We start from the raw sequence: 23,970 nt of genomic DNA, 5'->3' as shown, positions 1-23,970 counted from the left end.
AAATAAACTTCGTGTATTTTTCAGCCACGGGCTTTTTCCTCTATAAATATAATCGGCACGAAAAAATATTTATCTGTTTAGGTTCTTCAATGGCTTCGGATAATCCCTACGCCAGCAAACTGACCGACTCTACTACGGAAGTCGAGCTCTCCCGAATGGACCAGTTTGAAGACGGTTTATCCACGCGATACGCCGGCAAGACCGTGGAGGAAACCGTGCGAGAACTGGACACAGATGCGCGCAAGGGGCTGTGCAATCAGAACGATATTGTGTACCGGCGATCTGTTCACGGAGTCAACGAGATGGTGAACGAAGAAGAGGAGTCTCTGTTTATCAAATTTGTGTCGACCTTCTACGGCGATCCGATGATCCTGCTGCTGATCGGATCTGCTGGCATTAGTTTTTACATGGGCAATCTGGACGACGCCATCAGTATCACTGCCGCTGTGTTGATCGTTGTGACTGTCGGGTTTGTCCAGGAGTACCGTTCGGAGAAGAGTTTGGAGGCACTGAACAGGCTCGTTCCAGAACAGGCGCATCTGACGAGAAACGGCACCACAGAGACGGTGATGGCCTCAACGCTGGTTCCGGGCGACCTGGTGCATTTCCAGGTCGGTGACCGGATCCCTGCGGACGTCAGACTCACAGAGGCTGTCCACCTGACCATTGACGAAAGCAATCTCACCGGTGAGACGAATCCGATCTCCAAGAATCTGGACGTGGTGACCAAACCTATGCCTAGCATTGGAGAGAGAACCAACATCGCGTTCATGGGAACGCTGGTCAGAGACGGCCACGGGTCAGGAATCGTCATTGCCACGAGTCACAAGACTGCTCTTGGCGGGGTGCACTCTATGCTGTCGTCTATCGAGAAGCCCAAGACGCCGCTGCAGAACGCGATGGGCAAGTTGGGCCAACAGCTCTCTTTTTTCAGTTTTGCGATTATTGGCACCATTGGTATCATTGGCGTGATTGAAGGCCGGTCGTGGCTCGACATGTTCCAAATCAGTGTCAGTCTGGCTGTTGCTGCTATTCCGGAAGGTCTGCCAATCATCGTCGCCGTGACTCTTGCGCTGGGCGTGCTCAGAATGGCTAAACAGCGCGCAATCGTCAAGAAGCTGCCCAGCGTCGAGACCCTGGGCTCGGTCAACGTCATCTGCTCGGACAAAACAGGAACTCTGACACAAAACCACATGACTATCAGCAAGGTCTGGACCGTCGACATGAAAACGTCCTACGTGAACCTGGAAAAAAAAGACGTGTCTGCTAGCCTGACCAAAGACGTGAAATGCATGCTCGAGACGGGAAACCTGTGCAACAACGCCAAGTACTCGGTCGAAAAGGAGAAATATCTTGGCAACCCTACCGACATCGCTATCATTGAGTCTCTGTCCAAGTTTGGAATGGAAGATCTGCGAAATACGAGAGTCCGCTCGAATGAGTTGCCGTTCAGCTCTAGCCGCAAATATATGGCGATCTCGTCGCACTTTGGTGACAAGGCCAAGAGCGAGACGTTTGCAAAAGGTGCTATCGAAAAAATTGTGGGAATGTCTAAAAGGTACTACACGAGGGACGGTGAGATCAAACCGCTCACAGAGGAGGTGACAAAACTAATCTTCAAGATGGCCGACGAGCTGGCCTGCGACGGGCTGCGTGTGCTTGGATTTGCCAGAAACTCAAAGGCCTTCGACAAGGAGCCGTCCGACCTTGTTTTCTGCGGCCTCATGGGAATGAACGACCCACCTCGTCCGCAGGTGAGCCAGGCGATTGCCTCGCTCATCAGAGGAGGCGTCCACGTGATCATGATCACGGGCGACAGCGAGGTCACTGCAACCAACATCGCGCGCAAGATCGGCATGCCGCTGAGCGACCCGGAGCGCAGCGTCCTTAACGGAGAGAAGATCGACTCGATGTCTGAGGAGGACCTGGCGGACGCAATCCAGTCCGTGTCTGTGTTTGCCAGAACGACTCCAGAACACAAGGTGTCCATTGTCCGTGCGTTGCAAATGCGCGGCGACATTGTGGCCATGACCGGAGACGGCGTGAATGACGCTCCTGCGCTCAAGCTTGCCGACATTGGAATTGCCATGGGTAAAAACGGCACAGATGTTGCCAAGGAGGCTGCAGACATGGTTTTGACCGACGACGACTTCAGCACGATTCTGCACGCCATAAGAGAAGGAAAGGGCATTTTCAACAACATCCAGAACTTTCTCACATTCCAGCTGTCGACCTCTGTGGCTGCTCTTTCTCTGATTGCCGTTTCCACGCTCTTCAACCTGCCTAATCCTCTCAACGCCATGCAGATCCTATGGATCAACATTCTAATGGACGGTCCTCCTGCACAGTCGCTCGGTGTCGAGCCTGTGGACCAGGAGGTCATGAACAAGCCACCTAGACCAAGGTCCGAGAGGATCCTGACCGCTGCTGTGTTAAAAAGAGTCTTGGGCGCCGCTTTCTGCATCATTGTTGGAACCATGTACGTCTACGTCCGGGAAATGAAGGATTCTGTCACGAGACGTGACACCACGATGACGTTCACGTGCTTTGTTCTCTTTGACATGTTCAATGCTCTCTCGTGCCGTTCGTACACCAAGTCTGTGTTCCAGCTCGGCCTTAGAAACTCCATGTTCAATTATGCCGTTGGCGGCTCGCTACTCGGCCAGCTGTGTGCCATCTACGTGCCGTTCTTCCAGTCGATTTTCCAAACCGAGGCGCTCAGCTTCAGCGACCTCGCAGACCTCGTCATGATCGCTAGTTCCGTCTGGATCGTGGACGAGGTCCGCAAGTACCTCAGACGCAGAAAGGCGGGTTACGCGTATGGTTACTCGACGTCTGTCTAGATTTAGGAGAAAGTTAGACCTATATACGCCATTTATTCTCCGTGAATCAGTTTCTCTGTCAATGCCTCCAGATCCTCCAAGGTCTCTGGCTGTTCGTACTCTATCACCTCCGGCTCCCTCTCTGTCTTTGGCTCGTGCTTCTCGAACCATTTCGGCTTCTTTGCTGGCCGTTCGTGCTCGCTCTCGCTCGAATACTCCAGGTCTGCCTCCAAATCTGGCTCGCTGTCGCTGTAGTCTTGCTCCAGCTCCATTTTCTCCAGCTCCTTTCTTCTGATCTTTTTTTCTCTCCGTTTTCTCTTTACTATGTCCTTGTCTTCCACGTCGGCAGCCTCCATTGCTTTCTTCTCCTCGTTGACAAACTCCTCCTTCAGCTTTTCTACCGGGCCCTCCTTGTGGAATTCCTCCTCATCCTCCAGCTCGTAAATCGGGTGCGCTTTTCCGTCGTCGTCGAACACCAGCTTCGTGCCCGATCCACGAGTTCTGGCAGCCAGCTTCTTTGACAATGCTCTCTTTATGGCCCGCTTAGAAGTGTTCGCCTCCAAAGGGGGCAGATCCTGCAGCTCGTGGTCTTTTCGTTTAACTGCCAGAAAATCGTCATCTTGCTCGGTCTGTGCATCCACGTTCAGTTTCAGATAATGTTCCGAAAGGACACCCTGATTCTGCCGCTCAAACATCTTGTCGTACTTCGTTCTCGTTTTCTTGGCCTCCACCTCACCATTCTCATCCGCTTTGGCCAGCAAGCTAAGCTGACGCGACGCGTTCTTTTTCTGTTTCTGCTTCGCGAGCTCCTCTTCTCCTCCAACCATCTTAATTTTCGGCGTGCCAGGCAGTCCCAGAGACTTGGCAAACTCGTCCAGAGGAAGCTGCTTCACGTCGAACACCTCCTTATCCTTCTGTATGTACACAGACTTGACGTACGAAATGAAAGCCTTTTGGCCCAAATATTTCAGATCCGGGCTTTTGAAGCACAGAGACTGAATCTGGTCGCGGATACTTTTCTTCTTTGAATTGCGGATGTTGAGCTTCTTTGGAACAATCTTCTTGCTCTCCAGTCTCTTCACAAAAGGCCCCTCTTCGCTGGGAGTCAGCATCAGCAGAGACTTTCCGGCACGACCTGCCCTTGCCGACCGGCCAACACGATGAATATATGTAGCCACGTCTTCGGGACAGTCCAGCTGGACCACCCAATCAATGGCGGGAAAGTCGAGTCCACGCGCAACCACGTCTGTCGCAAAGAGACAACAATGACGGCTTTCTGAAAACTTGAATGTGGTCTCCATTCTAGCCTTTTGCTTCTGCCGTCCATGCAGCTTCATGAGTGAGATTCCCGGTTGCAGCTTCCGAAAAGCCTCGTAGATGAAATGCACCTGTTTTGAAGACGAAACAAACACTAAAATTTTGCTATCAAGATGCGACTTGATGAAACTCCATAGAATATCCAGCTTGTCCTGAAGCCGTATCACCACGTAAGATTGTTCTAGTGATTCGGGAGTGGAGCTCGTGTCGGAGCTCGTGTTCACGTATTCTGGGTTTACAAGAGAAAGGCGAGCCAGGTCCTGCACTGATTTGGTCTGCGTAGCGGAAAATAGAAGGGACTGGCGCTCTGGTGGCAGATTGCTGATAATATCGTCCACCGTCTTCTTGAAGCCAAGATCAAGAATTCTATCGGCTTCGTCAAGAACAAGAATTTGTAAGTTAGTAAGATTAAGCGTGGCGGACTGGTCCATGTGCTGCAAAAGACGCCCAGGGGTACCTATCAGTATATTCATCTTCCCAATTCTCTCCTTCTCGAATTCATAATCTTTCCCTCCAATCACCAGTCCCGCCGAAAAGCTGTGATATTTTCCAATCTTCAGTAGCACCTCGTAAATCTGCATGGCGAGCTCTCTGGTCGGGGAAATAATCAACGCTCCCACTCCATCGAACTCGTTCCAATTCTCATGCACAAGCTTTTCAATCACTGGGATCAAAAAGGCAAGCGTTTTGCCCGACCCCGTCTTTGCAGCGCCCAGAATATCATGCCCTTTCAAGGCAAGAGGAATCGAATCGCGCTGTATGTCAGTCATTGTGACATAACTGCTCTCCTTCACTCCTCGAAGCGTATTTTTAGTGAGTGGTAGTTCATCGAACTTCGTGAACGACTTTGCATGATCAAGAGGCAAATCCTCAATTTGTTGCTTCAGCTGCTCCAGCTCCTTCGCTGCAAGAGCAGCCATCCTCTTCTGCTCCTCCCGCGTGTGCTTCTTTTTGACCTTTGCCATGGGGATGATCTACAATAATTTTGCAATTTTTTTGTAATTTTTCTGAATTTTTTTAGATTCTAGAGATTCTTTGCATAATAGTTACACCGCCTTGCTCTGCATCATCATATCAGCTTTCTTCTTTTCCTGGGTATCCTCGTGCTTCATTTTGCGCGCCAGCTCTGTTTCCGCAAAATTGAATGTTTCGTCTTTCTCGCAGAACTCGTGTTTGAGAAGTTCAGTGGCTGTAGGACGTTGTTCAGGGTCTGTCACGAAACATCGGTCCAGGAAAGCAGAGCCTGTATTGCTCATAATCTTGCGTGTTTCTTCAGGAATCGGCGGAGCGCTCTTGTTTCCGAGCTTGAAGATTGCACCTGCAATAGCAAAATCGGACCAAGGCCGTTGTCCCGCATACATTTCCAGCACCACACATCCTAGAGACCAGATATCGACCTTCGCACTGTAGCCCTTATGCTGTGTGTTATCTATGATCTCAGGAGCCATCCAGAAAATAGTTCCTTGGAAGGACATTGCTGACTCGTTAGTGTAGATATCCTTGGCTTTTTTGCTGATACCAAAATCACTGATTTTGCAAATACCGTCCATTTCCAGTAACAAGTTATCTGCCTTCAAATCACGATGCAAAATCCCCTTGGAATGGATATATTGCAACCCCTGCAACACCTGCTCTGTCAAGAACTTGATGAGATCCTCCGAGAAGCGGCCGTAGCGTCTTATCAGATGTCCCACCGAGCCTCCAGAAACATATTCTAAGAACAAACTGTAGACGTTATCTTTCTTTTCGAAACCCAGATATTGGACAATATTCACGTGGTCTAGGTCCTTGAGAGAATCCACCTCCGCATGGAACGTGTCCATGATTTCCTTCGTTTCTCTGCTAGACCTGAACCTGCTGGAAATCACCGTCTGTTTGACGGCTATCATCTCTCCGGTCGTGACGTTCAGTGCGAGATACACTTTTCCAAACGTTCCAACTCCAATCAGCTCTCCCTTCACCCATGCAAACTCTTTATATTGGCCCTTGTGATTCTTCAACTTGTTCACGTAGCTTGCACGGTTACCAGGCGTAACCTCTACCACCTTCTGTCCCCACATCTTTGTACTTGTACGTCTGAGCAGGCTGCCGGAGGAACGATTGTTTCCTAGCTTTTTCTGGGCTTCCTTCTTTGCCTCCTGGGCAACAATACGGATGCTCTTCATACGGTGGATTTTTCCAGACGGCTCAGGGGCCTTGAGATGACCAGAGTAGTCTGGTTTCACAGGCTGCTTCTCCTCTGCGACCGGCGAAACTGGAGGCGACACAACCTCGTCGATAATCAGCTTGTCAAGATCTGTGTTCGGGAAGTAAATCTCAAGATTGTCGTACAACACCTCAGGAGGAGGGCGGATTTCCAGCGGAGAGTCTGTGGACGAAGAGCTGATGTTGGTCGGCACTTTGACGCTCTGGTTTGAGTTCTTGGACGGAGCCTTTGCAAAGAGTCCATCGTCCGAGTCTAGCGATGAAGCGTCGTCGCTTTCCTCGAGTTCAGGAGCGTTTTCGAAGCTGACAGTGTTTTCTTTGAACGGATCAAAAAGAGTTTTTTGCGTTCCGCTGCGTTTTATAGTCTTCGCTCTGGATATACTGTTTTTCTCGCCATGTGTTTCTGGCAGCGGAGGCGGCGGCTTTCTGTTTTTTGCGTTAGCTGGTGAAGTGCCAGAGCTTGGAGGTGGTTCCTGGACAGGTGGTGCAGGAGCCGTGCGGCGAGCCACAAGACTGTCGCGACGAACGAACGGCGACTCGCGCTTCTTGTCGAAATCGATCTCGCGCTTTTCAGGACGAATCACCCTGAACGTGGCCGGGTCCGGGTTCGATGTCGTTGTGATGGACCGAGCCCTTGTGAGGGAGGAGCTTGTCGACCGCTTCGGCTCAACAAACGCCATTTTGTTATTTTCTTGGCTCATGTACTCCTTAAAGTTCACGTAGTCGACACCAACGCTCTTGGTTGCCTCGAGCAAATACTGCGGAGTCTCGTTGATTCGGTCCAGTGAGTTGTCGCTCGTCAACGACTGCGAAGAGTAGGCAGAGAGCGTGCTTGCGTACCGTTCCAGACCCTTCTGAGTGACCAGGATTTTCATGGTTTCGCCAAAAAACTTACGTTTCATAAGCTCATCCAACGTCTCGTCATCCAGCGGCTGTCCCGGGTCGCTGTTGAAACCTGTGAGAGCAAACTCTGCTTTGAACAGAAACTTGATATTCAGTGCGTCGGCAATCTTGCGTTTCAACTCGTCAACATGGGTGCAGTTCATCACGTCGACCCTGGTAAAATTGACGTTGTCACGGGATGCCAGGACAAACACGTCGCGGTTGTTGCGCGGGACAGGCCTGAATTTTTGATCCAGAACAAACGACGATTTGGTAGGCGGAGCGAGCGTCGACGTCGACGACCAAAACGAGTCTTTTGAGTGTAAAGTGGACTTGGTGACCACTGGGATCGTGACTCCGATCGGCGACGGTTTCTTGCCAACTGGCCCCAATTTCTCAAACTTTGGGTCACTTGGCTTATTTTTCGAGACCGTGAAAGACTTTTCGTGCGTGGCTTTGCGATCTAGCGGTTTCTTGAAGGTCCCGTTGGCAGACGAGGGACTCACTGGAGAATCCTTCTTTGGAAAAGCATACTCAGCCTTGGATTTGCCAAAAAACTTATTGAAGATATTCTTAGGCGTGCTCGAGTCGGAAATAGAGCCCTTGGAGCCTGTTCTCTCGTGCTTCTTCTGAAACGACTCCACCGCTGAAGTGTTTTGCTGCTGAGCAGCAGAAGCAGGAGGCACACCGGCTGGATTATTGCCGAACACTGACGAGAAGAAAGACAACTCCGACGAGCTGCTTTTTTGGTGTCGTTTGAAAAAAGCCTTGGAGTGGAACGACGGCGAGGAGGGATAAAATTGAGTCGTCGACGGCTCGATGGTCGACACAGGCCGCGGTCTCTGAGACTCGTCGTCATCCCCTGAGAACATGTCGTTGTTTTGTAGGTCGTCTGCAGCCAGCGGAGGAGCAGATACCACGGGCTGCAGTTTGTCTCCTATCGCTTGATGGTCCTGCTCCTCCAGAGAAGAGTCTACTGAAGACCCAGAAACAAGCGAAATTGACGGACTGGGAAACTCTAGTTTTGACACCGAATTCTTGCCCAGCGTTTTTCTTAGTAGCTGAATAAAGCGAGTAGGGGTGGAATTTTCGTCTGCCACCAAGAACGGCACATACTTTTTAAGCTCATTGTAGGACTGGAGCTTGAGGAAATCGTGCTTTATAAGTCTTTCTGAGGTGAACAGCGAGATCCAGCTCTCGTTGAAACCGTTGGTGGACAACCAGAAAACAACATTCTCCAGAGTCCACTCCTCAGGATTATTCACGGACCAGGACACAGACGACGAGTTTGAGTGAAATCCGCGCGATATCCGCCTCGAAACACGTAGCGGTGATTGCTCCGGATGTGAGGTCTCAAAGGAAAACTCGTTGCCATCAGGCTCCTCAGGTGCACTTAAAATGGTGGACAGCTTCTCGTTAACATTCCCATACAAAGGAGAGTTTCCCGGATTGCTCTCTGATGTGGGCACCTCGAGCGACTGCGCATCTTTGGAAACTTTGACAGGAATATGGGCGGCCGCAACTCGGCTCACAGAGGTATCGAGGGTCAGCGAGGAGGGAGGACGACTCTGTGTCTTGGGAGGCCTACTGGGTACAGCAGTGGAATACGGGGAGTCTTTGGACGACTTGATCTCGCTGTTCAGGGCGCCCGAGTTTGTGATCTCGCTCGGGATCTGGTCGTACAGGAACCGTGGCAGCCGATCCCCTTTGTTAGACATAACGAACAAGTTTCGTCTGTGCCTAAAAAGTCAAGATAGAACTATTTGGATGTTTCTGAAAGCGCGGTGTAAGGGTGTATACGTGAGAAGAGGTTGATCGTCGATTACTATATACACGTTATATGTTCAGCTTGAGCTCCGACACGCGCAGAACGGTGTAGTCGTGTTTCACCTTGACGTGCCTCGTGTGTCTGTTTCTGCGCTTAGTGATTTCCTTCACGTACATCGGTTTCTTGGTCTTTTCCACCACGACGGCCTTGATGGTGAAAATGCTAGGGTCGATGGAGCCGGAAACGTTGTAGGTGTAGTTGCGCGATCCGATGGTAGTCACGTCGTGAAAGTTGAGCACGTCGCCCACCTCGGCGTTCTTTAGGCGGAACGGAAGAATCATCTCGTCGCCTTTGGTCACCAGATACGGTCTGTTGTGGACGCGCAACGATGCGTACAGGTTCTGTTCGTACTTGAGCGGAGTAAGGTCGGGCACCGTAGACTGGAACCGGCGCGATATGCCGGCTGCGAATCCCGGTCTAGCCAAGTTAATCACCAGTCGGTTCAACATGGAGTAAAAAATTTTAGTGAAAAATATCCCAGCTATATATCAACCAACTTATTTACTCCCTCTTCTTTTCAGTCTTCGCAGCCTGTTTTTTGTTTTCCTTTCTTCTTTGCTTGAGCATGTGGGTGTACATCACATACGAGCCAGGAACGTACACAGCCAAGCACGCAATGAGAAACCACTTGTACCACTCTCCGACCGCCAACGCAGCCTCGTCCAGGCTCTTGTAGATCATAGTGCACTCACTGGAGATGCCAACCGGATACAGAATCAAAAAAGCGTTGTAGCGCAGCCACTTCAGAATGGCAGGCGGGTTGCCCTCGCTCAGGATGTTGACCGCATAGTAATAGTACCGGATAATCTCACTGATGGCCCACGCGGTGATCATCGTGATGTACGACCAATGAGCGTTTGCGGGAGAATCCGGAAGAATTGTGAAGATGCCAATTACAAGCAGCAAACGGGAAGCCACTTGCATCACTGTAGTGACCAGAGGTGAACGCACATTGCCCACTGCAGAGTTGTAGATCTCCACTACAGCGCAGCATTGAATGAGCGTATTCCAGGTGGACGTCAGATCAAAAACCTCGTAGCCTGAGTACAGAACTGCAACCAGCAGAGTGTTAACCAGCACGAAGGACCACAATGCACCGGATATAATATTATAATTGACTATCCAGGAAGGAGAAGACATGCTGGGCTATGTTGGGATTAAAGAACTTTTTTTTTATGCTGGGATTTTATTTCTCTCTATTCAAACCTACTAGTAAAACGCCCAAGGTGGTGCGTTTCAGCATAGTCAGAGTCATCAACTTCGTTATCGTGACCTTGGCCAATAAGATCCTCGTTGTCAGAATCCGAATCAGACATCGGGAGCTCGCTCACTCCAGGGGTCCCGATTTGGTAGTTGAGCGATCCATCGGCCTGGTATAATGGATGATTCTCCTTCACGTACGACTGTCCGTCATCGTTCGGATCCTCATAATCGTCTTCATCGTACTCATCGTCATCCTGGATGGGTCCTTCATCAGCACTCATCTGGTGGTAAGGATGGCCTCCAATGGAGGAACTCACCAAATTTTTGTCGTACGCAGAATCAGAGCCACTTGGTTGGCCGTCTTCGTCTTCGGAATCCTCGTCAGACGATCCAAACTTGTCCTGCACGTTACTGGTCATCTGCTGTGTGATATATCGCGAAAATTGATCCGAGTCCAGCTCCTGCTCCTCGTTCTTCTCGTCCAAGTCTTCAGCATCAATGCGGTAGTCACGCTGGTACAGCGACAGATCATGATCTTGATCGGGATCAAGATGCAACTGACGGTGCTGTGGGTAGTCTTCTTCATCCTGTTCCTCGTCATTGCCTAAAACGGCATTGTATTTGTTTCTTGTTTCCACGAGGGTCTCATTAACATAATGCGTCCACTCTGGATTCATGACACTCTCTTCAATAATTGAGGCCTTGCCGCTAGGCAAATGCAGAGAGGTGAATTTCACCACCTCCTCAGCAATCAAGGTCAGGTGTCCCATGTATCCAAGACGCAGATCCGTCTGCTCTTCGTAGTCCAGACACTTATTATGCCCGTCAATAATTAGCTTGGTAATGTTTCCTCGGTCAAAGAGGTCAATTGCAAGATACCTGTTGTATCCGATGTCCATCGAGGCGTTCAGTATCTGCTGCACAATGTCGAAAACAACATTGTGCAAAAAATTGTTCCAAGGGAATCTGAAAAACATTTGCAATATCGTGACAATAACATTATTATCGTAGAGAGCGATTTTCAGTTGATCTCCAACAACTGGATTATTTCTGAGTGCTTGCTCGTTCTCGTCATAATCGTCAGGATTAAGAGTCTCCTCATTCTCGTCAAAGCGACTTCCTTCATTCGTTTCATCGTAATTGGTTTCATTTGTCTCATCCTTACCATCGTCATTTTCTGATACTCCAAGATTAAGATTCTGAACCTCTCTAGAGATGTCCACTTCATCATCGGACCCTTGGTCCTCATTGTTTCTCAGTTCTTTTTGCTTCTGAATGAGTATTTCTCTGGCCAAGTCTCGCTCGCGCACAATCTCTTCACTCTTCTCATGATTAAGCAATGCCATATTAGAACAGTGGATCAACTCTGCAACCAGTTCACAAATCTTGAAACGCTCAAATCCAAGCGGTTCTATCTGACCAAAAGGAGTCTCTAAAACTTTGTCAACTTTCCTTTCCAACATCTCCGTGAATTGAGTCATGTACTCGGCAAACACTTTCACCAAGGAGCCAAGATAGATTGGGTCCCTAGGAGTCGGAGGATGTGATTCGATGGTGATGTAAACCACAGGTATCGCATCGTAATCTGAGTTGTTCTTCCTAATAATCTCAATAACGATTCCCACCCCATTAGATAATCCAGTTCCTCCGCAAAGCATTTGTTTTGCCAATTCTCTCACCATTGGTTCGCTCACGAGCTGCCTGGTGAGCTCGTTCGGTCCAATCGTAGTGTTTTCAGCATTGTTGGCCGATATTGTGATGAACGCTTTGAGGAAGTCACCAGCAGCGCTTTGAGTGGAGGAGGGCACGTCTGGTCCTAAGAATCTTATCAAGGAGGGTATTAAGTCTTGATCCTTCAGCACCTCAATGACACCAGTACTCGAATCTGGCTTGTCTGTAGAGATTACTTTGAGAAGAAAATCCATCAGAGGAGGTGTGTCAATATGTCTCATGAATCTTTCTATCAGATGGGAGTCTTGCAGAATAAATTGTATCATTTCGTCCATTTTCATGTCCAGCAGATGCTCGTTAATCTTCATGAAATAAGTTGCCAGGAATATAGGCAGCGGGGCAGGCTTGTCCAGGATACTCCACAACCTCTCTATTAAATGCGGAGTTTCCATGAACGCATCAGTCAATGACCAGACGTCCACCGACAGTATTTCTGCCGCAACCTGTGCTCTTCTGGAATGTCTCTCGGCAGGCGTCTCCTCTTCTTCTTCTTCCTCTTCATCGTCCATATTAATTTCTCCGAAAGATTCGGTATCGTCGTCGCCTAATTGGTCGTCGTCCTTGGTGTCGTCTTTCTCTACTGACTCGGATTCAGAATCACTTCCCGAATCACTATCGTGCTCCTGCTCACATTCTTCCTCTTTACCCGCAGTCGCACCCTGGAGAGCCGTCTCCTCTTTCGTGTCTGCACCACCTTCTATCTCCTTTTCCAATTCTCGCTGGTATTTGTCGTCGTCAACAATGTAGTCCACCAGCTTCTCCATCACTTCCGGCTCTCGCAAATATTCCACGAGCTTGGCGTTTGAGGCCAAAAGCTCCGGAATGGTCTCCTGCTCGTCCAAGAGGTCCTCGAGCGTGAAATCAGGTTGTTCTAGGATCTTAGTCACGCGAGAAGCATAGTTACTTGTGAACTTCCAAAACCCGGACATGCTGGGCCTCCTATTATGACTGGTGTATAACCCTAAACCAAGATGCTATAACGAAAATGAAAAATGCAAGTTAATGTAGCAACCCCAAAGCTCCTGATCCACTACTTTATATATCTCCCAATCTCAGATTGGCTTTTTCTTTTGCCACTGCAAAAAACCAATTCTGTTGCTCTATCTGTGCGTGGGATAAACCAAGTCGGCTCGCCTTGATGTTGTTCAGGCTTGTCGTGCTGGCTCCTATATTGGTGAAATAAATCTCCTCTTGTGTTTTTCGCCAGACAACCAACCTTTTTTACTTGTCGTCGACCTCCGAAAATCCGGGTAAAACGGAGCCAAAATTTTTTGCCTCAATTCCAGGCGGTGCTCTCCTTTTACATGTCTACACTATACGTCGATGTCCTCGAACTGATCCAGCCACCGCAGGTTTCTGTCCACAAGAGACACCAGTCCCTGCTTGTTTGGATCGTAATCGAACAATCCTTTCACTTGATCCTTTATCAGAATAGCGTCCTGCGTTTGCAATAGCTTCTGTAGCACCTGGAGACACACGTACGAGAACTCTCCGTAGAAACGGAAGTTCCAGCTCATGAGCTTGCAACACACCCTCAGAACATACTCGTCTGTGATTTTGTAATTTTCGGACTTGATGCCGTTAAGCTTCACAAACTCTGTATTATGCTCCGTGTAGTACAGATAGTACTCCAGAAGCGTATATGCTGCGAAAACGCTGAACCGATTGTCAAAGGACGTTTTGTACGGCACCAGCGACGCCTCGTACCTGTGAATATATTGGCACTCCATGGCGATCAGCTCCCATTCAAGAGCGATGTGCTGGACCGGGGTTTCGTCGCTGCTCATTTTTTCATTCTCCCAGATCAGCACAGATTTCAAGTTATCGTAGAGAATCAGAAACAGGGAATCCAGCCAGCGTTCGCTGAGTCTCTTTCCCCGGAACTTCGAAACGTGCGAGTTCGACGAGACAGAACCGTTCCGAGAACGGATAGATCTCGAACGGCTGCGCCGCTCAGGAGGCACTTGGAGCGAGTTGTCATCTCCCTGAGACATCTGCTCCCATTGGCGCTGCTGCTCCTGTTGCTCCATCTGCAGTGAGTCGTTGTACTCTGTTTCCATCACAAAAATGCTTGAGCGCAGCCTCAGAATCTCAGACCACCCCAAAGCCCGTTCCATGATTGCCAGAAGATCGTACGCCTCGCGAAAAGTGCTGTGGAGCTTGTTGACGTCGTCGTAAAGAGCGAGGTGCGATTGCGAAACACTCTGAATGTGTGCCACGGGCGAAAACTCCACGATCCCGCCGTAGCCAGACACCCAGCCAAATGTCTCCGTATCCTCCCAAACTCGTTCCAGTTTTCCCTCAGACGGCAGCGGGAACTCAAACTCCCTTGGCTTTAATGCTTTGAAAACGTCTTTCTTCTTGTTCGTGTACATGGGGCAGGAGTTGAGGGCCAACAGAGCGTTGTGGAAGTCCTTGTTTAGAATGTGAGAGTGGATGAGCGTCTTCCAGCATTCAAATTCTGTGGGAAGACACTCGACGGCCCGCTGCGCAGATGCCAGGGCCAGATCCGCTCTGTTCTGGCCATTGAGAAACCGCGCCTGCTCGAGAAGCATTAGCCCGTCACGCGAATGCTCCTTAATCGCGGAATGCATCAGCTTGACGGCTTTTACATTTTCTCCCTGCTGCAGCAGGATCTTCACCTTGAGGACGTTGGCGTTCAAGCCCTTGTGTGATTTTTCGAGTGCCTCGACCTCGCGAAGAGCAAAATCGTGGAACCTAGTTATTTTGAGAAGCCGCATCAGGGCGTCTATCAAATTGTTGTTCATGATTGTCGGATGGTTCACCAAACTCGAGCTCCCGCACGCGACGCCCTTCGGTATCATTCGTACCAGCGCAATGATAGCCTCCTGGACGTCCTTCTTGGATTCGAACATGTTGTACCTACACATCCCTGGCAGTTGGCGCTCAATGTCGTCACTGAAGAGTAGAGATCTGACGATACATGAAACGTACGTTTCGATCCATATAGTCGAGTTTTCATCCAGGATTTCGTACTTTTTCTTGGTGGATGCGGGAACAAATTCGGCCAGAGGCTCTTCCGTACCGGGAAACTGACGCTGGATCCGCAGGTCTCCCCTGCTGAAACAATTGTACGAGCAATAGAGGCCTGTCACGGGGTGTTTTTCGGAGGCCGCCTGTTTGTCGCCAAATTGGACCGTCTGCAAGTACATATAAGGCTGGACCATCGATACGGTGTTGATTCCGGTGCAGTAGTGGTACTCGCCGATGCTTGAATGCAGAGATTTGTCGTATTTGGTGAAATGCACCAGGTCGGGAGGTCCGAGTTCGCTCAGCTGGTCGAGAATTGAGGTCCGTGCATTCACGCTTTCGGCCAGCTGGTTCTCGTATATTCGCGGTAAAGTGATTGCAGGCATGACTTTGGGCATTGTTGGAAAATCGGTATACGGTTGGTGGCTGGGAGAATAACCTTACGAATTGTACAAAAAAATAAAAACATCGACGCGACGGTCTATAGGTGAAAGTTTTTCTGCGTTGGAAAACAAGTCGAGAATAGATTCTTCAGTCATGTTCAAACGGCTGCTTTCGACCTCGAGGACGCTGCTTAACGCACAGACCTCGAATTTGGACCCGAAGAAGCTTAAGCACATGCAGTATTTGCTCCAATACTACGACCCGAAGGTGGTGGAGTCGATCATGCTCGCCGAGTCGTCGATCAAGAAGGAACACTTCGACAACAAGAAACTAGCGACCGTTCCGTTTGGGCCACACTACCTGGACGATCTAACGCAGAGAGACGCATACTTCGACCACGTGCCAGAAAAGTCGTTCACGGATTACCTGGGAATGAGACAACTTAATAAACCAGACCCTCCACCGGGAGTCAAAGGAGATGTTGACCAGTTCATGGGAGACTACGACGGAAATGAGATGTCGATGGTCATGCAGGACTTGGTGCTATCGACGGGGTTTAGCGAAGACTACATTTCCAAACTTCGAAGCAAAACCCTGATCTTGAAAAGCGTCAGAAACCAGACGGCCAAGGGAAAAATCAGCTCTTTCTACGCTCTCGTTTGCGTGGGCGACGGAAACGGGATGCTCGGAGTCGGAGAGGCAAAGGACAGAGAAGACCACGTGATGGCCGTGTTCAAGGCCCATTGGCAGGCTGTCAAGAACATGGCCAAGATTCCTCTGCACGAAAACAGAACGATTTACGGAAATATAGAGCACAAATACGTTTCGACGGTGGTTCACTTGCGCTCTGCTCCGCCCGGGTTTGGTCTAAAGTGCAACCCGGTGATTTTCGAGCTCGCCAGATGCGCCGGAATCAAGGACCTCGGTGCCAAGGTGTATCGTTCCAGAAATAAGATGAATGTGGTGAAGTGTGTCACGGAGGCCCTGGTCGGACAGCGCACCATCTCGGACATCGCCCTCGAACGCGGAAAGAAGGTTGTCGATCTCAGGGGCATGTACTACTCGGCGTCCTAATGTACATAGTGAACATAGCTCATATCTTATTAGCATTAGTGTTATTTAGCGCGTTTCTGGGTGGCCTCGGCCACGAGCTCCTCGAAGATACGGGCCTCCTCAGCCTCCCACTTCGATCGCTGAGTGTTCTTAAATATTTCTCCAATCATCTTTAGAGCCTCAGCACGCTCAAGGGCTTTTGCGGTATTGATACTCTTGTCATACAGCACAGAGTCAACGACGTCTCGGATGGTAGACGAGATTTCCAGATGCGAACCTTTCCATGCAGCAGCAATGATCTTACCGATGAGCAGCTTCTCCATCTCCGCCACAGCTTCATCTGAAGGTATCTCCTCCTGGGCCGTTTTGGCATTTTTGGCATCCTTTGAGTTCTCGTTTCCTTCGTCCTTCTTTTCCCCAGAGTCCAACGTCTCGTCACCACCTTCCTCGCTCTTTTGCATTTGCTCCCGCTTCTCGGTCATTTTCGCAAGCTCCTGCATCGTGCTTTGTGCCTCAAGAGCACTACTGATAGTCCTAAATGTATCCTTGATGATTCCTCCCTTTTCTCTCAGAGATCCCATCCAACCACCAAGCCCCAAAAACGTCCTGTGGGATCTCATAAAGATATTGGCCTTTGCAATGTATATAGAACCTATCGTGTGGAGAATCTCCAAGCCAAAAGACTCCATTTTGAGGTTCTCGGCTTCCAGTTGGAACTTGCTCTTGAACGAGCGAATTATATCGTCCGACTTGTCTGTTTCTGTGTACAACGAAAGCTTAGCAATGAGCTTCTTCACCAGTTCCTTTTTGATCTCTTCCTTGCGCTGCCTGCTCTCCTCGTCCAACCTGTCCTGCTCCTCTTTCTTCACTCTTTCTTGTTCTTTCTTCATCATCTTAAGCTTTTGCTCCTCGCTCAAATCTGCATATTTCCCATCTTCTAGTCTTAGATTACCAGTAAGAGCTGCATTCTGACGAGCCTCCTCCTCAGCCTCCAGTTCATATTGTTTCGATAAATTCTTGAACAACGTGAGCTCTCCAATGTAATCCAGAAATGCCTCGCCACCAAAAATTTGGTCGAAAAATTGCTCGGGATCGGCCATTTCGCTGCTCTCCCGCACCTCACTGAGTCCATGCTGATCGTACTTGGCTCGCAACTGCTTATCACTCAGGATTTGGTACGCCTCGCTGACCTTTTTGAATATTTCTGCGGCTTCCTCATTGCCGTGGTTCTTGTCGGGATGATACTTGATTGCCAGCTTCCTATAGCTTTTCTTGATTTCCAGATCAGTAGCTGTCGGAGTCACCTCCAGAAGATCATAGTAAGTTGTGTCAACAACCATGGAATTGAGGTAAATAGGAAATATTTTTTCTATATTTTTTGTGTACGCCAGCCGTGGATCAGACATCCGTGCACCATAGCCGCTTACAGACCAGCTCTTCTGCGCTTTTGAGCCTCATTGCACTTGGCTCCGCCCTGGATGTCCTCGGCTACTAACTGGTCAGCAGCAACCCGATTAGGAATATACTCTATGCATTTTTGGGCCAGGTCGCCCGATCGATCAACTCTAACCACGCCGTTTTCATCCCCGATTATATAATCACCGGGGTTTATAGTTTCCTGATAAGGCTCCGGATGAGAGTCTAAGGTGATTTTGAGAGGCACGTTGATTCCGGCAAGTTTAACCACCGGGGCGTGCGCTGCAGTGCCCAAGCCGTAAGCAAACACATTCCTCTCGAGGTCTTGGTGCTCTTTTAAATCCCTGATCCGACCGAAAACTACGGTTCCGGGGCTCTTCAGGTAGTTTGCACGTGCGGACATGAGGCCACCATAAAGGGCATTGTTGATCTTGACGTAAGGTGCGTCCAGCTTCTGCAGCTCTGGAGTCAATCCGATCACCAAGACTGCGTCTTCAGGCAAATTATCGATATATCCGCCTTTAATCTCCTCGTAATTTGGGTCGTCCCGCGCAGCAAAAAGAACAGTGTAGGCTTTACCTGCCATTGTGGCACCGCTGGTGCTGAAACGAGTCAGGTTAGGAAAGAAGCCGCCGTTAGAGACACCATACTTGAGAAGTGCATCGGAAACGTCACAGGTAGAGTACTGAGAAAAGAACTTGAGCATGTTGGTGATGGAAAAGACGAGTTCGGGTGATTGGAAAAACCTGGGGAAACGACGACGCGTCGAACGAGCAAGTTTTGACGTCGATCGCCCGGCGGAATAGCTTTCCCAATCGAGAAGGCTGATGCTAAATTTTCGAGAGGGACATTATTGTTCGAACAATAAAGAAAACGGTAGCAAAATTTTTTTCACTGGCAGTGCTGGTTCGAGACTTGTGAGGGCACTACAGGGCTCGGGTTTGGCGCTATATAAAGCGAGTATGGCGCCTATGTATGGTCTCCTTACAATCAATTCAAATGTCCTCCACAACAGCCAACGTCCTGGCTACTATAGGCACCATTTTTTGGTGTGTGCAAATGATACCCCAAATTATTCATAATTATAGACGCAAAGACACCGAGGGACTCAACCAGTGGATGGTTTTGCTTTGGTGTCTATGTGCTCCATTTTTCGCAATCTACTTTGTTTCAGAAAACAGCTCGATTCCCATCCAGCTACAGCCTCATCTCTTTGGCTTCTTCTGCCTCATTGTTTACTTGCAAGTGCTCTACTACCCTCCAGTGAGCAAGCCAAAGAGGGATATAATTTTGCGCGGGGGTCTGTTTGTGTTTTTGTGGCTCGCACTGGAGGTTGCTTTCATCATCCCCCTACGCAAGGAATACTCTAAAGGAGTGAAGTGGCCGCTGCTAATTTTTGGAATCATCGGCTCCGTGCTTCTAGCAGTCGGATTGCTGCCACCATACTACGAGCTTTCGAAGCGTCAAGGACGAGTTATCGGGATAAACTTCATTTTTCTGGCTACGGACCTTAGCGGAGCAGTGTTCTCGCTCGCCTCGTTGGCTATTGGGGACATCGATACAATGGGATGTATATTATACTCGATTTGCGCGTGCTTAGAAGTTGGAATTTTTATGAGTCACGCGATATGGTGGCTAAGATTTGGTCGCAGAAGAAAACCAGCAGACGGCGACCTTACTCAAGTGTGCACAGAGGAAGATAAGAACACAGATACACAGGACAAGGATCTGGACGCGATGAAATCCCCGGAAACGTTGGTATAGCTACGGTTTACGCATAAAAAATGTATAGATAGTATCCTAGTGATGTAATTCTAATAACGTCTACACCGAATAAATAACTGCCAAATAAATAGACCTGTTTTAGCACGCGTCGTGTTGCTTGATGATGTAGTCGACGGCCTGGCCAATCGTCTTGATCGAGTCCTGGTCTTGGTCTGCAATATGGATGCTGAATTCGTACTCGATCTCCATCATTATCTCAACTGAATCGAGCGAATCGAGTCCCAAGTCTTTGGAGAACGATGTTTTTTCCGTGAGAGGAGTGCCTGGCTTGATCTTGTTGTAACATTCGAGCATCTCCGTAATTCTCTCCATCACTATGTCTCTGGTTAGTGTGGGGGCAGAGCTGTAGAATCGCAGGCCTAACGTAGGGGACATAAGCGCTGTCGGCTTCACAACACCCTGGCGAGCTGCCATGGCCAAAGCTCGACAGCTAAAACGGGATGCTGGGAACATGTTATTTTGTAAGTATCAAATCTCCACAGCTACTCCAATTTTTTGAGCCAAGGTGAAAGGCAGGGTAACGATAGTTGATAATAAAGTGGATTTATATTTTTCATTTTTTGCTCGCTCGCCATGCTCAAACTGTTTTCCGGATCTCTGCTCAAGGCAGGCCGGGTCTTTTCTCCTTTGCCAGGTGCAACACCATCACTGATGTCGCGCATATCACCATCCCCCACTGCATTCTCGCAGCAGAGATTCGTTACCATCAACCAAATCAATAGAGGACAGGAATTTATCACCAAGAAGAAGAGAGGCTCTAAGGCCCCAGATCTCCAGGGAAATCCAATCAAAAAGGGCGTCATTTTGAGAGTCATGATTCTCAAACCAAAAAAGCCAAACTCTGCCCAGAGAAAGGCCGCCAGAGTTAGACTTACCAATGGAAGAGTCGTGTCGGCATATATCCCAGGTATCGGGCACAATGCCCAGGAGCACTCTGTCGTGTATGTGCGAGGTGGTAGAGTGCAGGATTTACCTGGTGTCAAATACCATCTGATACGTGGAGCCATGGACCTGGCTGGTGTTGCCAATAGAAAGACGGCCAGATCCAAGTACGGAGTGAAAAAGCCCTCGAAAGAATGATGTACATAGAACCATTAACTGAGTGATTACTTGCTATTTCTAATTTCTTTCTCGAGCTCGTCCAGACACTCGTTGTAGACATCCTTATCAAGCTCAAGCACAAAATCGGAGTCTGTTTTTTCGTCTGTGTCTCTCACCACCTTAACCTCCTCGATATCCTTGCCGTTTCTATTAATGACTCCACCCGAGTAGACCAGACGTTTAAACCATCGGAAATCCCCATCCCCAAAACAGAGCGTCACAGCAGTTCCATGCCTATTTGCACGGGCTGTTCTGCCAACTCTGTGAATGTACTCCTTGGTTGAAAGAGGAAGATCGTAATTCAGAACAAATTTGATTGATTCGATGTTCATTCCGCGCGCAATGAGATCGGTAGCAATCAAAATACCGCCCTCCTCGTGGAACTTTTTGAGGATCTTAGCCCTCTCGTGCGATTTTAGGCTATAGTTGACGGACATTATATCCAAACCCAGTCCCAGCTTCCCACTTAAGAGCGTAAGCAGGCGGGCAAGTCTTATTGCCGACTCATTAGATTTGGTAAACACAAGTCCGTGAGAAGCGTACTCTGGCCGTTCCAAGAAGCGGAGTAACACCATCGGCTTGAAAAATGACAGCTTTTCGTTGACCCGCACATATTTCTCATCAAGATTTGGCGGGATCTGGTACAGCTCGTTCACCAGCTGTTCTGCGTTGTTGATCACGACCAATTTAGGCTTGAAAAGTTTAAGATGAAACAGCTTTTCCGAATCTGTCGTCAAGGTCGCACTGAAAATCAGTTTGCTACATTTCACAGTGTAGCTGTTGTAAAAGTCTTCGCCTGCACCAAATTTCTGGTCCTTCTCCAATCTGGCAATCAGAGTGTCGCACCAGTTTTGAAATGACTGGTTCAGCAGCCGATCTGCCTCATCAACCACCAAAAATCGGAGCTGTGAAAGGTCCATGCCGTTCAGCAGATGCTCAACCAGGCGACCTGGCGTGGAAACAACGATATCTGGCTTGACAGCTGCTAGTTTCTTCGCTTCTTCTTTGACACCCACGTCGCTACGCAAAGCTAAAGCGTTGATATCAAGTCCTTTTGTCAGCTGTAATATGTTAGAGTACACCTGTGTAATCAACGGCTTCGTTGGAGCCAAAATTATGCATCTTAAACGAGGAACAACTCGACCAATTAAGCTTTGTACTATAGGAATCAGATATGCTAGAGTTTTACCTGAACCTGTCGATGCATTGACCAGATAGTCGCCAAAAGGGGTCGGGTCAATCGTATTGGCGCGGATGTCTTTCAAAAGAGATTCTATCACGTTGATCTGCACAGAAAAGGCAGAAGTTATGCCAAACTTGGTCTCGAGATTGGAAATTATCACCGGATCCAGCGCAGGCTCAAAATCCTTGAATGGCTTCGTTTGGGTAGTATTGTGATACTCAGGAGTAGAAAGCCAGTTAAGGTTCTTGTTCTTTTGCTCCTGTGAGTATAGGGACTTGTCTCGGGGCAGCTTGGGCTGCGGAAGCGGTGCAACGTCTCTTTCCGTTTCCATCGGTTCTGGCTCGTCGTTGTCCGGGTACTGTTCGGCAATTTTGTCTTGCAAATCCATGGTTCTGCTGTATCGTTCAAACACCGACGAGTGAGGATCGGCCCCTTCATCTTCGAAGGGTCTTTTACGACTGACTTTGGACATAATGGTGCTTGAATTTTTTAGGAATATTTTCATTAAATAAATTACTTAGTCGCATGGCTGTGCAACAGGCTATCTTACGAAGAGCTTGGCACTGTTGTCGGAGACTGACCGTCCGTCTCGTGCTCACGTGCCTTGGATTGAAGTTCGTCGATCTCCTTCTGAAGACGTTCAACCTCTCCCTGAAGCTTCTTCCCGTAGAAATCAATGTAGTATGTGGCACCGTTATAGCTCGCCATGAAAAATATAAACGAGAGGTAAATGGACGCAACGTATTTGTACTTGAACACCAGAGGACAAACTGTCATTGTACCCAGCTGGTAAAAATATTGGATCACCATAAAGGCAAAAACAGGGAACGGTTCTGGGAGCGAATTGACGAATTTCCCTATCGGCTTTTTGGCAAACGCTTTTCGAAGATGAACAAACGACGTCACCTTTCCGTTCTTGATTTTCTCAGCGCGCTTAACGTTAATGAAGTAATGATACAGCGACTGCCACACAAAGTACATCAGCGACGTGTACAGGATTCCGTTCCATATTTCCCAATCTTGAAGCTTCATGGATCCTGGGAACCGTGTTTGGCGGTACTCGACGGGTAGCTGATGTGTTATCACGTACATAACAGTGGGAGGAATCACATGAATGAAGGTGGAGGTGGTTTTGTCAATGGAGTGAAGAATCAGTTTGTTTCTCCAAGTGATCACAGCGAATGAAAGCGTACCGTAAGAGAAGCTCAAACAAGTCACGTACAGAATTTTTGAGCTTGGGAGAGCCCATATGAACACCATGAGCAGCCCGTTAGCAAAGTAGCACAGGTCTGCTAGGTAGTAGTTCCAGTTCATTTTGTAGTAAGTGATGAATCTGATTGGCATCAATACAGCAAATAGTACCGTGTACACCACATGAAACCATTCGGGATGTTTTCCAATGACAAGACCAAGAAAGAAGATGAGATACACAGAACTGGCATAGTACAGTTTTTCCGTTTTGGACGCCGTGATAGTCTTGTCAATTCCAACATACAGCTTATCGAGTCTGTTATTGAGCACCAACTTGAGACGCTTCATGTCATCATTGCTAATGTTAAACTTGATTCCCTTTTTGTTAAACTTCTTGATAGACTCCGAGGAGTAATTTTTGACTCGCTGGTAGGTTGGATGTTTTCGGATCTCTGTTGATAGGATCTGGGGATTGAGCAGATCGAAAAAGGAGAGATCGTCCACGTTGATGCTGCTGGAAGAGCCTCTTCTGAAATACCTCGATTTAGGTCCGCTCCCTGAATCCAATGGGAGCAAGATCGGCGAGTCCATGTCGGAAGCAGATTTCATGAGCGGCACGGAGTTTGCTGTTGATGGCTGGCTCGTTGAAATCCCGTCAGACTTCTCTGTGGTGCCCGTTTCTGTGTCTTCAGACACACATTTTGTGGTATCTTGGCCATTGTCAGTCACCTTGACATCGTCGGGTGGCGATTCAGGCTCTTTTGTCATCCTGGGCTCTTAGGTCAACAAGATCAAAAATATATTAAATAAATTAGTTTATCACATGCCACCAAGTTTATGTTGAAAAGCAAGCTCTCCTGGCTGTGCTGGATTTATAT

General features: G+C 48.7%; 13 protein-coding genes across 13 annotated transcripts; 4 read left to right on the top strand and 9 right to left on the bottom strand.

The window, feature by feature from the left end:
- Nucleotides 1-89: 89 nt before the first annotated feature.
- On the top strand, nucleotides 90-2,843 carry KL911_003151 (uncharacterized protein; the record flags this gene model as incomplete). Its single annotated transcript, XM_043198300.1, has 1 exon — nucleotides 90-2,843. The coding sequence occupies one exon, from the start codon at nucleotides 90-92 to the stop codon at nucleotides 2,841-2,843; it is 2,754 nt and encodes a 917-aa protein (XP_043054102.1).
- A 32-nt stretch (nucleotides 2,844-2,875) lies between these two features.
- On the bottom strand, nucleotides 2,876-5,104 carry KL911_003150 (uncharacterized protein; the record flags this gene model as incomplete). Its single annotated transcript, XM_043198299.1, has 1 exon — nucleotides 2,876-5,104. One exon carries the CDS (start codon nucleotides 5,102-5,104, stop codon nucleotides 2,876-2,878), a length of 2,229 nt encoding a protein of 742 aa, XP_043054101.1.
- An 81-nt stretch (nucleotides 5,105-5,185) lies between these two features.
- On the bottom strand, nucleotides 5,186-8,944 carry KL911_003149 (uncharacterized protein; the record flags this gene model as incomplete). The annotated part of the gene is made up of 1 exon (XM_043198297.1): nucleotides 5,186-8,944. One exon carries the CDS (start codon nucleotides 8,942-8,944, stop codon nucleotides 5,186-5,188), a length of 3,759 nt encoding a protein of 1,252 aa, XP_043054100.1.
- A 118-nt stretch (nucleotides 8,945-9,062) lies between these two features.
- Nucleotides 9,063-10,194, bottom strand: KL911_003148 (uncharacterized protein; the record flags this gene model as incomplete). The annotated part of the gene is made up of 2 exons (XM_043198296.1): nucleotides 9,063-9,471; nucleotides 9,641-10,194. The coding sequence occupies 2 exons, from the start codon at nucleotides 10,192-10,194 to the stop codon at nucleotides 9,063-9,065; spliced, it is 963 nt and encodes a 320-aa protein (XP_043054099.1).
- A 56-nt stretch (nucleotides 10,195-10,250) lies between these two features.
- Nucleotides 10,251-12,917, bottom strand: KL911_003147 (uncharacterized protein; the record flags this gene model as incomplete). The annotated part of the gene is made up of 1 exon (XM_043198295.1): nucleotides 10,251-12,917. The coding sequence occupies one exon, from the start codon at nucleotides 12,915-12,917 to the stop codon at nucleotides 10,251-10,253; it is 2,667 nt and encodes an 888-aa protein (XP_043054098.1).
- A 384-nt stretch (nucleotides 12,918-13,301) lies between these two features.
- KL911_003146 (uncharacterized protein) lies at nucleotides 13,302-15,377 on the bottom strand (the record flags this gene model as incomplete). The annotated part of the gene is made up of 1 exon (XM_043198294.1): nucleotides 13,302-15,377. The coding sequence occupies one exon, from the start codon at nucleotides 15,375-15,377 to the stop codon at nucleotides 13,302-13,304; it is 2,076 nt and encodes a 691-aa protein (XP_043054097.1).
- Nucleotides 15,378-15,516: 139 nt separating this feature from the next.
- KL911_003145 (uncharacterized protein) lies at nucleotides 15,517-16,437 on the top strand (the record flags this gene model as incomplete). The annotated part of the gene is made up of 1 exon (XM_043198293.1): nucleotides 15,517-16,437. One exon carries the CDS (start codon nucleotides 15,517-15,519, stop codon nucleotides 16,435-16,437), a length of 921 nt encoding a protein of 306 aa, XP_043054096.1.
- Nucleotides 16,438-16,478: 41 nt separating this feature from the next.
- Nucleotides 16,479-18,538, bottom strand: KL911_003144 (uncharacterized protein; the record flags this gene model as incomplete). The annotated part of the gene is made up of 2 exons (XM_043198292.1): nucleotides 16,479-17,785; nucleotides 17,848-18,538. 2 exons carry the CDS (start codon nucleotides 18,536-18,538, stop codon nucleotides 16,479-16,481), a joined length of 1,998 nt encoding a protein of 665 aa, XP_043054095.1.
- Nucleotides 18,539-18,831: 293 nt separating this feature from the next.
- KL911_003143 (uncharacterized protein) lies at nucleotides 18,832-19,596 on the top strand (the record flags this gene model as incomplete). The annotated part of the gene is made up of 1 exon (XM_043198291.1): nucleotides 18,832-19,596. The coding sequence occupies one exon, from the start codon at nucleotides 18,832-18,834 to the stop codon at nucleotides 19,594-19,596; it is 765 nt and encodes a 254-aa protein (XP_043054094.1).
- Nucleotides 19,597-19,695: 99 nt separating this feature from the next.
- Nucleotides 19,696-20,070, bottom strand: KL911_003142 (uncharacterized protein; the record flags this gene model as incomplete). Its single annotated transcript, XM_043198290.1, has 1 exon — nucleotides 19,696-20,070. One exon carries the CDS (start codon nucleotides 20,068-20,070, stop codon nucleotides 19,696-19,698), a length of 375 nt encoding a protein of 124 aa, XP_043054093.1.
- Nucleotides 20,071-20,190: 120 nt separating this feature from the next.
- On the top strand, nucleotides 20,191-20,697 carry KL911_003141 (uncharacterized protein; the record flags this gene model as incomplete). The annotated part of the gene is made up of 1 exon (XM_043198289.1): nucleotides 20,191-20,697. The coding sequence occupies one exon, from the start codon at nucleotides 20,191-20,193 to the stop codon at nucleotides 20,695-20,697; it is 507 nt and encodes a 168-aa protein (XP_043054092.1).
- A 26-nt stretch (nucleotides 20,698-20,723) lies between these two features.
- Nucleotides 20,724-22,373, bottom strand: KL911_003140 (uncharacterized protein; the record flags this gene model as incomplete). Its single annotated transcript, XM_043198288.1, has 1 exon — nucleotides 20,724-22,373. The coding sequence occupies one exon, from the start codon at nucleotides 22,371-22,373 to the stop codon at nucleotides 20,724-20,726; it is 1,650 nt and encodes a 549-aa protein (XP_043054091.1).
- A 74-nt stretch (nucleotides 22,374-22,447) lies between these two features.
- On the bottom strand, nucleotides 22,448-23,860 carry KL911_003139 (uncharacterized protein; the record flags this gene model as incomplete). The annotated part of the gene is made up of 1 exon (XM_043198286.1): nucleotides 22,448-23,860. One exon carries the CDS (start codon nucleotides 23,858-23,860, stop codon nucleotides 22,448-22,450), a length of 1,413 nt encoding a protein of 470 aa, XP_043054090.1.
- Nucleotides 23,861-23,970: the final 110 nt, after the last annotated feature.

Source organism: Ogataea haglerorum (assembly GCF_019207285.1).
Source record: "Ogataea haglerorum isolate 81-453-3 chromosome Unknown 81-453-3_NODE_8_length_489951_cov_95.815404, whole genome shotgun sequence".
NCBI classification, from domain to species: Eukaryota; Fungi; Ascomycota; class Pichiomycetes; order Pichiales; family Pichiaceae; genus Ogataea; species Ogataea haglerorum.
Note: the sequence above shows the minus strand (reverse complement) of the source record. Positions and strands in the feature narration are given on the sequence as shown.